Source organism: Nyctibius grandis, chromosome 5 (assembly GCF_013368605.1).
Source record: "Nyctibius grandis isolate bNycGra1 chromosome 5, bNycGra1.pri, whole genome shotgun sequence".
Lineage (NCBI taxonomy): Eukaryota > Metazoa > Chordata > Aves > Nyctibiiformes > Nyctibiidae > Nyctibius > Nyctibius grandis.
The window spans coordinates 59,672,413-59,686,741 of record NC_090662.1 but is presented as its reverse complement, the minus strand read 5'-3'; the positions used below and the strand labels follow the sequence as shown (position 1 = coordinate 59,686,741).

The 14,329-nt window shown below is 43.1% G+C and overlaps 1 protein-coding gene across 1 annotated transcript; it reads left to right on the top strand.

Annotated features, from left to right (window-relative positions):
• Positions 1–1,224: 1,224 nt before the first annotated feature.
• On the top strand, positions 1,225–13,495 carry RBX1 (ring-box 1). Its single transcript, XM_068401875.1, has 5 exons — positions 1,225–1,351; positions 3,709–3,787; positions 10,479–10,549; positions 11,861–11,946; positions 13,315–13,495. Exons 1-5 carry the CDS (start codon positions 1,274–1,276, stop codon positions 13,325–13,327), a joined length of 327 nt encoding a protein of 108 aa, XP_068257976.1. The 5' UTR covers positions 1,225–1,273; the 3' UTR covers positions 13,328–13,495.
• The last annotated feature ends 834 nt before the right edge of the window (positions 13,496–14,329 follow it).

The following is a 14,329-nucleotide window of genomic DNA, read 5'->3' as shown; positions in this document are numbered from 1 at the left end:
CCGCAAGTAAAATCCATGTTGATCATAACTATTGCTAGCCTAATGTGTGTGCTAAAAGAGTAGCCTGGACAATGCGAATTCTTTCTCTAGCAATCGTGATATTCCATTTAAAAACAACTGGACCACTAGCGATAAAAAAAGGGCTACAGCAGTAAATCCAACGTGCCTGCCCCATTCTGCGCTTGCTGGAGCTCCATTAGGATGCAAGAAAATGAGCATAAAGTTTATTATTAAGGGATGAAGCCCTTCGCAGTACGGCAGAGAGGCCAATCCCAAGTGATTTTATTGAAGTGCTACACAAGAATTAGAGACTGAGTACGCACAGCAGCTGGCAGGGTCTGGGGCTGTGCTTAGTAGTGACCCCTCGGCCAAGCCGCCGAAGCCCCTGTCAGGCACCGCCGCCTCCCCTGCCTGCCTGCCGCACAGGAGCCAGCCAGGCCTGCCGCTCGATGACCCGAAACAGGGGCACCCCCGCCGCAGCGGCAGCCACGGAGCGGGGCCGTTTCCCACACAAGCGGCTGTCACCCGCCCCATCTCCCCCCTTCCCTCCGCCTCAGCCGCGCCCCGCTCCACCGCCGGCACCGCTCGCCTCTCCGCTACCGTGAATCCCCCACCTCTCCCCCGTCTTTCTCCCGCCTCGCTCGGCCCTTGCGGAGGCCGGGGACAGCCCCGGCGCTGCCTGAGGCGAGGCGAGGCCGCGCAGCGGTGGCCCGGCGAGCCCTCCCGGGGGACTGCACCCGGGCCACGCGGCCCGGCCCGGCCCGCGGCGCCTGCTCCCTGGCCTCGGGGAGCCGAGAGCGGCGCTCGCGGGCGGGCTGAGGGAGGGAAGGGGGAGCGTGGCCGGGGCCGGTCTCGGTTCCTCCCCTCTCGCTTCGCCTGAGGGGCGAGACAGCCCCACCCACCCCAGCCTTTCGGTGCGTATCCCTTTAAATGCACCTCCCCCACCGGCTCCCCGCGCGCCCCCTCCTCTCGGGTTGCGCAATCTCCGCGGAGGAGGAGGGAGGAAGGGGGGATGATGAGGTAACGGCAGAAGGGGCGCTCAGCCCCGCCCTGACAGGCGCCTTTAAGAGCCCGCCTCACGTGACCGCACGCCCCGCCTCCCCCCGCTGACGAGCTTCTCTACCCTCCCGGCACCTGTTGGTGACGGGGCGGGGCGAGTGAGGGGGCGGGACCAGAGTTAGACCCGCCCACCTTTCCCGCTCGTCGTCCCCGCGCCGCGCCCCTCCCAGCCGCGCATGCGCGCGGAGCAGGACGGGCGATTCACGCATCCAAAATGGCGGCCGCGATGGATGTGGACACCCCTAGCGGCACCAACAGCGGCGCCGGCAAGAAGCGCTTCGAAGTGAAGAAAGTGAGGCCCGCCGGCGCGCTCCTCCAGCTGGCCCCAGAGGGAGGGGGAGGCCGGGACTGGCCTGGTGGCGGCGAGCGGGGCTGGGGAGAGGGCGACTTCCCGCTCCCCTCACGGAGCTCAGTGCCCGGTTCCGCACCGGCGCGGCGGGAGGGGCGGGGCCGTCCCTGCGGGGAGCCTTGACATGCGTCCGGGCCAATAGCTGAGGCGGGCCGCTGCACGTGGAGCGGGGGCTGGCCAATCAGCGGGCGCGGCTGGCGTGGGCCGCGCGGACGGGAGGAGGGAGGTCTGAGGGACTGCCCCTGTCAGGGAGCTCCGCCGCCTGCTCCCCTCGGGCGCTTCCGACCTGCCGAGGCTCGGCTGCTCTGTGTCCCCCCGCGGCCAGGCCGCGTTACGCAGAGCCTCTGGGCAGCTCAGGCCGGGGAGCAGGGGTGGGGTGCTGCCTCCTCTTCCTCAGCCCCGGCCGCTCTGGCCCAGCTGCCCCATGTGCTGCGTAAGACGCTACGCACAAATCTGTGTGGCCGCTTTTTTTTTTTTCTTTTTCATTAAATCAAGCCATAACAACGTATGTGTAGTCAGCAAATGCTCTTCTGTCACCTTGGCTTTGTTTGAATCCCCAGAACAGCCATAGTACTATTTTTCTGTCCAGTGCCACCAGTTTGTCTGTCAGCTGGATCCTGGTAATAGTCCAAACCTGTTACAGGAGGGTGCAGAGGAAGTAGGGAGTCTGCATGACCTTGTGCTAAGGTAGAATTTGGGGGAAAATGACTCCTGGACTGGATATCGGCAAACATTTCCTGTGATTCCTGCTCGCAGATGTAGTTTGTTTGAACTGCAGTTGTCATCAGTGATAATGGAAGCCCCTAGCTCAGTACAGAGCTGCAGGTCTACGCAGAAGGAGATGTTTGGATGACGTGACTGCTTGTTCTTTGGAAATAGGGACAGATATAATAGCACATGAGAGCAGCAGGAAGCGGCACCTTTTATGTGTCACTGGCATTCCTCCTCTCCAGCAAGGTACCAAGGCGCATTTGTTGCATGTGTGGCTCAGTACGGGTTCTGTGGGTCGCAAGAGTAGCTTATGTTGGGACAAGAGATTAAGTACCTGAGAGTGTGGGAGAGATAAGTGTGCTGGGAACTTTTATCCTAGGTGCCTTGAAGTGTGGATGAAGTCCTTGAGAGATGAGTACCTCAGCCAGAAGGCTGGCTAGACTTGAAGTTGGAAGATGGGGAGAAAAAATGAGATCACTACTGACCCATTTCCTAAAAGATCTAGTAGTGTTGTGATGACTTTTTATATCGGTATTAATGAAAAATGAAAGTGCTTATCAAAATTTATACGGCTTATCAATACTTGGCAGTCTGCAGTCCTCCTTCAGAATCCCCAACTGAGGGGAAGCAATGAAAACATTGAGATGTAAATGGAACACAGTAGAGAAGATTTACTGTAGTACAGTCAATACAATCATATACTGAAAAAATGGAAGGAAACAAAATATCTAGACTGCTTAAGTATTAAATGAAGATTATCCCAACTACCACTGTGATTTTGGATTGCTTTGAATATTGAAGGCAAACCCATCTATTTAATGAATTTACAAAACACCTGATTATGTTTTTTGTGGGGAGGAATAAAAAGGTGCTATGCTTTTCTGCATAGCTTGTCTTAAAGTCCTCATTCTGAATCAGTTTTATAAAACTGCCCTGGAAATTTGTAGCCAGCCTTTCCCCTGAAGTAGCATGGGACAGAGATATTTGTTGGTCTTTGAAAGGTTAATTTCGTAGTACTTTGAAATTTTTATATTCAGCCTTGCTGGTAGGTCATTGCCTAGTAACCTTTTTGCAGAGGAGATTGTTCAGGAGTCAACGAAGGGTAGCATTAGAGATTATTTTAGTTCTTGACCCCAACTGGTCTGGGGGGTGGTTACTAGAAGAACTGCTGCGAATAATGGAAATTCCTCTTAACAAAATGGCATCTGGATTGGCCTTTCTCCGAGGCACTGTCCTTAACATCAGAATTGAGGATGTGGCACGAGCTGCATCCTTGCCTCTGGATCTTGAATAGAAATGCAGATGTTTGCATTTGTTTCACAAAAAAGGGGACTAGGGGAGTTGCCTTGTTTCTGAAGTTGGAAGGAGACATTGGGTCTGGGAGGTACATGAGAGGAATGTACCACTGCTTTCTAGTAACCTGAACTCATGATAAAGAATTACTCTGGACTACTACGATCTTTTTTTTTTAATTATCCCAGCTTTTCCATTTTAAAAATACATGGGATCTTGAGAGAATAACAAGGATTTCTGTATGCTGTAAATTGAGTCGAAACTGTGTTTTTCTTTTTTCTTTTTCCCCCCTCTAGTGGAACGCAGTAGCTCTGTGGGCATGGGACATTGTGGTTGATAACTGTGCCATTTGCAGAAACCATATTATGGATCTATGTAAGTAAATGGTGGGGAAGACAGCTGACAGTTTTGACTTGTATGTGATGCACAGCTGAAATTTCCTCTGTTCAGGGTATAATTCAGCAAATGCAGCTTTCAGTTAGGAACTAAGTCTTCACAGTACAAATACTAAGCTCTATTTGATGTAATGCTGAAGTCCTATAATCTATTTTTATGACCTCTGTCACCATACTGCTTTTCCCTCACCCTTTCCTTGTAAAGAGTAGAATCCCTTGGTACCACATCTACAGACGAGATGATGTTAGAGTGTAGTTTGCATGCAACAAAGAGGAAAAGGAGTAATAATAAAGAGCCAGGAGGAACTGAAATTATTCAGGGTCAACAGGTAATGCTTACAAAGAGAGATATTAGATTTTAGAGTTTGGGATGTTGCTATGGGTATCAACTTTCTGATTACACTTAATTAGGATGAAATCTTGTAACATTTTCTGTGTCTGGCCAGGAAAGGCTTGGACCAGTAACTTCATTTGACTCCTCATTCCAGAAAAAAACACCTTGCAAAAGTTAGTTAATGTTATAGTATGGGGAATTTTGTAGCCACATAGAGAATTAATTGTTCATTTACAAAGGAGAATAATCAAATGCCTAAATCAAAAACAATGCATTGGTAGTATTGGTTTGATTTTTTGCTGTATAATCTTGATGGTTCAATTAACAAATATGCTTGCTATGTAGGAAAATAAAGTGATAATGGAATTAAGTATACAAATGTCTATTGTGAAATAGGTGTGCATACATGAAATTACTGGTTTCAATCCCTTAAGGGATTTGTAATGAATACAAAACCATTTTTCCCCCTCAAAACTGACAAGGTACTGTTGGCACAATAACTAACTGTCCATCTTGTTTCAGTCATGAGGGACAGAAGACTTTTTAATATACCCCAGATACAAATTTGCCTTATTTGCCTATATTACTAAAATGTGAGGATTGTGGAACCCCCCAAAAACAGAGCAGGTACAGCTGTAGTGCCTGGGAATGGCCAGTCATGATCCCATTGTGATAGTTTTGTTGCACTTTGGTTTTATGCAGTCGCCCTTGGAACTACTGGTAATGCTAACTTACTGTCTAATAAGCCTATACGGAAATAAAACATTTCAGAAAAATGAGACCTCAAGTTTGTAGTAACAACTAGTGAGAGATGCACCTGATTTTATGTCATATTTAAATAATAATTACAAAACTACTCTCAGAAGTTGTGGGTTTTTTTGTAAAGAGAAAACACTGAACGCAAGTTCACTTCTTTGCTTTGGGACAGATATGTTTGTATTTTGAGCCAGTTACTGCCTATCCATGCCTCAGTTTATTCTTGGTTATTAGAAGGGGAATGATAACACTGAAGAGAAGCAAGTGAGGACAGGGGTTATGAAATATGCTGAGGTCCTTTGATGTAAAGATTTCTTTTTTAAGTACCTCTAACCTGTACCGTTCTAAAAAGTAGTTGTGGTGGACACTGGACTACTACTTAAGTCTCTCAGCTTTATGATACACTAGAGAGGAAAGCATGTTGCTGACAGGCAAATGGATTTTTAAAGATTTGTTAGAACATAAGTTACATTTATAGAATTTACAAATGCATAGAATAAATATATAAAATCCTGTAATTCAAGATAATTATTCATGATAAGTGGGATATATTGTAAGATAGTGGATGCTGCTGTGTTTCATTCTATGAATCTGCCTCAAAATTAATAGTGCCTCCCATGAGAGACCAAATACTGTCTCATATATTTGCTATTTTTTATAAATAGCAAATAGGACATAAGAGGATGAAGGAGAGGTGTGGAGGAGCTGGAAGGAGAGTTTTTGTGTGTCAATTCTTAAAAAAAAAAAAATCTTACCAAAATGGGGGTGGACTTGAGAGTGTATAGGTAGATTAGGAAAAGCAGTGAAGGAAAAGGGCATAGGTAATTTTTTTTTTCTTCTTTGAGTTGCTCAAGTATAACACATTATTAGTTTGGGTATGAGCAATGTCATGAAAAGCCTGGACTGCAAATGACAGACCAAAATTGGCAGTATACAGAGTAGAAGGGGTGTCTAAATTGGTGTTCAGAGATCAGTGTTGGCTCTGGATTTACTTACTTCCTTGTTACAGTTCATTAATGTTGCTAAACAGCACTTTAATTAGATTTTCAAACATAAGATGTGAAGTGATGGGAAGTTGAGGAAAAATTAATAGAATGTGCAGGAAAGAACAACACAAGATTCAATTTGATAAAATGCAGGATACAAATGTCTCCCTCTCCTAGTGATGAAGAGAAATCTTGAGAGGGAAAACATTAAAAGAGTGATAAGTAACACCAGCCATGCTAATAGAAGATTGTTAACATTGTAAAGTCAGGCATCAATGTTAAGGTGTCATGCAGTTCTCCTCATGCATGTACGTTATGACTCGGTAACAGTATGGTCAAAGGATTCCCCCTGCCCTCAGTTTGGTTTGTATTCAGTGTACAGAAGGAATGAGTAGATTTTCAGTGTTTTGGTTTCATTCTTCTCTGGAAAGACCCAGGTCCTATTTAGATTTTACTTGAGCAGTGTTCTTGATTTCTTCAAAGGCTTGCTCTCTGATGCTGTCATTGCAACATGGTAAGTTGGAGAGTATTAACTAAACACTAAGTTTAGTATAGTGGATTACCTTCTGGTGTAAAACATGGAATGTAATATTGTAGTAAGGTAACCGGTATAGTTTTGAACTGTGTAAAAAGTGCCATCAAAATACCATCCCCTTTCTTTGATAGTAAGATGCGAAGTACCAGATTTGATATTCCAGCTTCACAAAGATAGGTATCTTGCATAGAATCCAAAGAAGAATCTCACGATGCTTAACAGGTTGAATGATTTTGGATTTATGAGAAGAATAGAAGAACAGAACTAAGTACATATAGTTTGCTAAGTCATAAGGAGGAGTGGAACGTGATAGCTGCGGACATGTATTTTGAGGGTGTGATACTAACAGGAAATACTGAGTGTCATACAAGGGGGTTATAAGTAGAAGGAATCATACGATGACATGATGGGGGACAACTTAGGGTAGGTATTTAATAAAATCTGCAGATAATTCCTAAGAAACTGGAGAGAATGGCAAGGGGAAAATTCTGAAGTTCCTCTGAAGTTTGAAAAATTAACTTGAAGAGCTCATTCTACATTTTGGGGGAATAGACTAGACTAGAATAGAATATTCAGTTGGAAGGGACCTACAATGATCATCTAGTCCAACTGCTTCACCAATTCAGGGCTGACCAAAAGTTAAAGCATGTTGTTAAGGGCATTGTCCAAATGCCTCTTAAACACTGTCAGGCTTGGGACATCAACCACCTCTCTAGGAAGCCTGTTCCAGTGTTTGACCACCCTCTCAGTAAAGGAATGCTTCCTAATGTCCAGTCTAAACCTCTCCTGGTGCAGCTTCGAACCATTCCCACGCATCCTGGCACTGGATACCAGGGAGAAGAGATCAGCGCCTCCCTCTCCACTTCCCGTCCTCAGGAAGCTGTATAGAGAGAGCAATGAGGTCACCCCTCAGCCTCTTTTTCTCCAAAACAGACAAACCCAAAGTCCTTAGCTGCTCCTCATAGGACAAGTAACAAGTGTACTTCAAATTTATTACCCTGGTTATTTGTTTTTTCTTTTTCTCTTTTCTGAGTGAGTACATGATGTGTTGGGTTAGCCAAGCAACGTGTATCTATTTCTTCCCAATAAGTCGATCTCTTCATGATATGATTTAGAAGGCAACACGTAAAGAGAAAGGGGAACCCATACAGTGGTAATCCTTGTTCAAGCGGAAGCCGCTTTGAAGAGCTCTTATCGTCAAATTTACCAGAGCAGTGGGCTGTTATTGTAGCTGTGAACAGAAGACATGTACTTTACTTCTTTTACCTGCCATTTTGGCTACTTAAATCTTAGGTTGCTCTTCTTGTTAGGTAAATATACAGAAGATTTCTGCAACAGAAAATGTATAGGAAGAGGGATGGTTCTTAATAGATGCCAAGATTCAGAAGTTGCCATTATATAATATGCACTTCTGTAACTCCCTGAGTTGAAATGCTTCCATTGCATCTTTCACAATTATTTACAGGTATTTCAGGTTTTAGCTGTATCTTTCTGCCTTCACCTCCAGGTACTCTGGCAAAAGCAAGGCAGCAGAAGAGTTGTTCAGTATTCCTTCAGTACCTGTTACTATCTCACTCTTACTGCTTCTTTTGGGTCAGCAGCTGGTAAATAGCTTCTCTTTCTCTCAAGAGCCAGAATCATCAGCTTTCATTCTCTGACAGAGATTGTTTATTTGTTTTATTTCTTTGTTGATATATTGTTCTTTTCTGAAATGAGGCAAGCAGGAGACCAAAAAGTGCTTCAGCTTTTGGGACGCCCTTTTTTGGCAGCCGAGGGTACTAGTACCAGCAGTAGTCTCCAGCCTGTTTGATGAGGGAGTTAAATCTGGGTGTCTTGTTGGAAAGGCCTTACATCACCACCAGAGAACTCCTCCTCAGCTATTTCTGCAAAAGTTCATCTGTCCTCTTAAGCTTTTGGGACTGTCATGTTTTAGGCTGTATTTGCTTGTCAGCGAATGTTTAAGTAACACTAAAATGAATTCCAGTGCTGCTTTTCTTCCTTACCTAAACCACCTTTCTTCCCTCTCACTCCCAGTCAAAATACAGAGTCCTTTAAAGCCTGAAAAAAAAAATTATATTGTGTTCCACAGCATACGGTTCACGGGTTAGGGCCACTTAGAGAAGGAAAAAAAAAACAGACAAAATGACATAAAAATGGGCTAGATGGACTTCAGATCTAATAAGCCCAATACCCTGTTTCCAGCAGGGAAAGAGGAGAAGAAACAAGAGAAGTATATTGTGTGCTGGAATATATTCCCTTGCTTTCAGCAGAGACTTCCTGAGTTAAAGTTTGCTTACCAGTTGACTTTTCTTCCTTCAAATGAATTTTCTCTCCTTTTCCTACTACTCATCTTCTCACCATTTTCTGTTACTGTACAGATTTATGCCAAATATTGAAAACTTAATATAATATGCCCCATGCTACTCAGCAAGACCATGAGTCTATACTGCAGTAACAGTAAAATCGTGGCAGCAGTCCTGGGTGTCAAATTTTAAACAAATATCCAAAGTAATTGAAGGTCTTCAAGGTTCTTGAGCATCTTCCATTTTCTTAATCAGATTTAGTTTTATTGCTGTATGTATTGAGGGCTTAAGGAATTAAGACATCAGACATTTCAGGTGCACTGGATTTTGTTCTCTTCTATAGGCAGGCCAGGGATTGAGCTTTGGACTTCCTGCTGTGGTATACCGTATCTTGATGTACACTGTATAATAAATACAGGTTCATTCAAATCTCATAGAACAGTTGTTGCTACTGAGTTTCTTTAGACCTCAGTCTTGTCTTGAGTAGTTCCTTGTGACCAAGGTTAACTGATGTCTCTCACATCTCAGGAAAAGTGGGCCTTGCTCTTATTTTGTTCACCTCCACACCTGAAAGAGAGTGAAAAATGGAGAAAGAGATGAATAGGACAGAGCAAATAAAGATCACATTTTTTCAGTGAAGTCTGTGGGGTTTGAAAGTTTTTGAATCTTTAATTGGTGAATCAAATTCCTTTTCCTCCAAGCATATTCGGGCACACGAACAGTGAACAGAGAATTGGAGCTCATTGAGACATTTTCTTTGCCAGGAAAAAAAATCTGCAAAACCAGCAAGCAACAAGCCCATGTATTGAGTTCTAAGCTGATCATCTATCAGGATGTCTTTTAAACCATTTGGGCTTGGCTTTTAAAGAAAGCATCCTTTTGCAGGAAGTAAAATGTTGGTCTCATAGGTTTGTGCTGCTGGCTGTGGAGGAGTTGGAAATACCATTTTTTCTCCTGAAGTTTCTTCTTGAGCTGGAGCAGAAGTGAATTTTTCAGACTCTAGAATGGAGAACCAGGTTGCTGGATTTATTTTCTCAGTGCTGTTCTTCTTTCTTTTCTCTCTCTCGTCTCCTTCATCCATGCCATCTGACACAAAAAGTAAAACATAACCCAAACCCATAAATAGTATTTATCTTTTTTGGGATCATCCTAGGTACTCCGCTCTAAGGTGTAAAAAGTTAAAAAAATACATTTTAAACTGTATTTTCTATTGTGTGTTTTTGGACTGTGCTTACCTGTCACAAGACTATAGAAGAGAGACTGGCAAACTTCAGCATTACATGAGCAAATTAATTTGTAAATATAGCTGATAGTACAAAATGTCTGACAAGACAGTGGATTTGTATTTAGAGAAACCTGGCTAAGAATGTAAGTAAACTTTCTTTCATGGTTCTGCTACTGCAGCTGATCATCAAAAGACATCTATGAACGCACAAGAGAACAAATTAAAAATATTTATCCTTAAAATTTGGAAAGCAGACACATGTTACCAGTAGATGAGCTATGTACTCTTGCCCTCTGGAAATTTGGAATACTAAAAAAGTAGAGGAAGGAGGAAAGCAGGATGAAGTATATTTTGATCTGATACTTTTGGGAAAACGTACACATTAAACCAACAGCTCTTGACACTTCCTGATGTAATAAATGCAACAAAACAAAGAGCTCTTCTCCCTGCCCCTTGCTATTACGAAGAAATCTACCAGTTGATGTTGCATGTACATCTTCTGCATATATGTGTTTAATCTTTGTTTTCACAGGCATAGAATGTCAAGCAAACCAAGCATCAGCTACCTCTGAAGAGTGCACAGTTGCATGGGGCGTCTGCAATGTAAGAAAAACTGTTTTATTGTGGAGCTCATGCGTGGTGATGCTGTCCCCTTTTTTGATGACTCAGGACAAAATGAGTTCTATAAAATGTTTCAGATAATCAACCAGAAAAAAAGAATTTTAAACACCATATGTTTAGTAGAGTGCAGAAAGGAGAGAGAGGAAAAAACATAAAGAGTGAAAGTTGGAGGGGCGTTATATGGAAGACAGAAAAGAAGGGAGGAAGATAGGCCTTTAGCCCCACCCCCTTTTTTTTTTTTGAGAATAGTAGATCTTTCATTCTGAGCATGATTTTCCTGATCAAGGTTCTGCCTAGGAGCTATGCCTTTTTTTTAAGGCATTTTAATAGGATTATTTGGATGTCAGCATGCTTGATTTTGTCTTTGTGCAGGCTGACTCAAGGAGTCGATGTGGGGTAACTAGGTGATTTGCTTCCCCTTTTGGAGGAAGATCAAATCGGTTCCAGTGTGTAATCTCCAGCTCTTCAATTTGTTGCCCTATGTGCTCTTTCGTACATGGTCCCACTAGCATGTGAACTCAGACTTGCATACCTCTTAGGTATCCTGGGCCTGAGCTGGAAGATATAATTTTCCATAATGGGATAACTACCTGTTCCTCAGTCCCATCTTCACTATGGTGTGGGATCAAGCTACATTGTGATAATGCTGGAACAGGATTACAGATGTTGCAATTCTGTTTGTAGAGGACAAGCGCAATTTTTTAAACCACGTTAGAACATTCTAGTGTCAAAATTACGATTTTGTGTGCAAGAGTTACCACAAGTGAAACCTTGTTTTTAAGTAGCTATATGAGGTGTGTAAAAGGATGTCCTTATTAAACACGTAATTGAGATTTTTTTTCTTTCTAATTTTGCAAGTTTCCTTTTTATTCGGGCTTTGGTTTGTCCATAAGACTGGCAGAAAGCTTCAGCATGTATACATATATATCATCCCTGCTACTCACTATGAAATCCTCTTTCTTGTCTTTCTGATTATGCTTCTTATCAGCATCTGCTCTGCCAATTTTAGCAGCCGCTAAACTCTGCGTTCTCTCCTTCATCAGAAGTCAGTCAGTTGCCACTGCATGCACTGTGGAACAGGCTCCCTGCTGCCATTTCACTAATGTTCCCTTCCTCTCTGAAAATGTGCCTCAATTCCTTGGTGTTTACCAGTGAGCTGGCTGATGAGTCCTCCCCACCTTTGGCTGCAAACACTTGCTACTCTCTTCTTACCATGATGCTTTCAGTGGTAGTTTTCACATTGAGATACATTCATGTATTCTGAAATGATGTGATCTGAACTTTCTCTTCCAGCATGCTTTCCACTTCCACTGCATCTCTCGCTGGCTCAAAACTCGCCAAGTATGTCCGCTGGACAACAGGGAATGGGAGTTCCAAAAGTAGGTATCCTCCACAGATTTCCAGATGAAAAATCCAATTGTCCTTCTGTTAATAGAAATGATCGATGCAAGATACGTGGGTAGTCTCTCTCATTTGTGGGTCTGAGGGCATAGTTGCTGTTAGGAAAGTTTTTTCTTCCACCTTGCTGGATAGGGACCTTTCCTTAGTCAGCCGGTGCTAAATGAGCTCTGAAGGAAGCCCAAATAGCTGTGGGGGAAGTGGGAGTTGTTCCTCTTAGTCACTACTTAGTGATTTCTATTGACATTCAAGAATGGAGAGCAGAAAAGAAATGGAATTCACTGGAAGTGGAGCCTCGGGTGAATACTATACTGCCGCATGAGCAATTTGGGTTTAGAAAATGACCTGAATTTAGCTGCTTGTGTTCCAAAGCGTTTCTGCTGAGGTGCCAGACGTCTTACTGGGTACTCTCTGTATCTTGATGGTGTGTTTTATAACTCTAATAGGCTCAGAGATTAATACAGCTGATTTCCTAGCATCTGGAAATCAAATGTCCATGTAGCCATTGCTGCAGCCTTGGCCCATTTATTCATAATTTCTGTATTCTTTGTTTTGTTTTGTGTTTTTTCAAAGGCCTCTGTTGTTAGAATAATAATAGGAGATCCAAGGATGGGTTTTTGAGGGGTAATTGTTTTTTGAGAGTAGTTAGGAAGTTTGCTTGTCACTTGAATCATTCTGCACCATTTATCCATTAATCTTAACTGTGGATTTTCCCTCTCCCCACCTCCTTTAAAAAAAAAACCAACCACATATTAATTCTAACCAGAGTCCAGATTAAAACAAACCAAAACAGATATTGTAACTGTTCAGGATAGTCTTTGGGATCTGGTTCACAATCAGTTGTGCAAATCGTCATTGACATGACAACTTGAGTACCATAGTTTGGATATTAAGATGTTTGAATGAACATTAATGAAAACTGAGCCCGTGTTGCCTGGCGAGTGACTTAACATGGCATGGGCAGCATGATGAGAAACAGAGACATGAACAAATATCTTCTTATGAGTGCTCAGTAATACGTCTGGGGCTATGACAAGCTTTGGGCTTGTTTTCATGCAGGATATATTTGAAGTGGGATTCAGGGCAAAAGATGATGATACTGAGGGTCTCTTGCGTAGGATATTGTGGATTGCTCAGTCTCCTAACTAGTATCTGGATAGACTTTTGTGGGAAGTGAAATGTGGAGAACCTCCTAAGGTTTCCATAACATAGCATTTCACCTTCATCTGGTTTACGTGTTAATTACATCGTGGTAGAAAGATAATAAATCTGCTCAAATCAGCACTAGTATGAAGCATAATTTTTCTAAAAGCATTAACATATTATATGATTCTATGATATATTTGCAGGTATGGACACTAGAGAGATGGTCGCCATGCTTCTTGTTATGTCATCAGCCTCAGTTGTTCTAGTCACTATGGGTTTGTTTCAGCAACTTGAAAAATTACTAATGTATACGATTCTTCTTTAATCTTAATTTCTCTGTGTTGTATACCATTGAATAAAATCTTGCTGGAGCTTGCTGTTAAAGTGTTTTGTCTTGTGTTCAGGAGTGGGCAGTCAGTGAATGAGGGAGGAGAATTATCTGGAGACTGGGGACTTAAGCTAGGCACCTCTTAAACTGGGCAGCTCTTCTGCTGCTATGCCCAATTTTTGACTGTGAGTTTGGTCTTAACTCCCACGCAACTGAGAACCACGCCTCTAGCTCACTGAGGTCGGCGTTAAGCTCCGTCGTGTAGTGCAATGGGTGGAGGACTTGGCCTGGCTAAGTGTAATTTATGCAAATAGCATTTCATGTGGACATGCTTTCTTGCAGCTGACTTGAAATAGTCATCTATACAATTAGGGGTTGTGTCATTATTAGAAACTACTCTCTCTTGCTTCTGCTCTTGAGTTTGACTAGACCAGCTCCCCTGCAGAAGAAAATTTCACTAACTGTTCCCAGTTCCATCTCTTTAGATTGGGCGGCATTAACTGAATATTAGTTTTTATCAGGGCTCATAAAGCACTTTCGTATGTCAGGTGAAAGTAAACTGAGGAAATTCACGTGCTAGATGGGCTGGAAAGCTAAAAGTAAGCAGTGTATAAACAAACTAATTCTTGGTTGGCTTCCTACTGGTATTTTCCCAGTTCAAGCCAAGCTGTAGTTCTTACTGGCACAAACTTGTTACTCTGAAAACTACATGATGTTTTATTTTGTATCATCTTCCATGTCAAATACCCTGATATCCTCACTGCATCAAATTTTAGCCCCTACGTCGACAACCTCAGCAGATGCCGGGAACTCAAAACAAGGTCCAGAAATTCTTCCTGCTACAAGAGGCTGCGTCCTTCATCTCAGCAGCAGTAGATAGAGGAAATTTC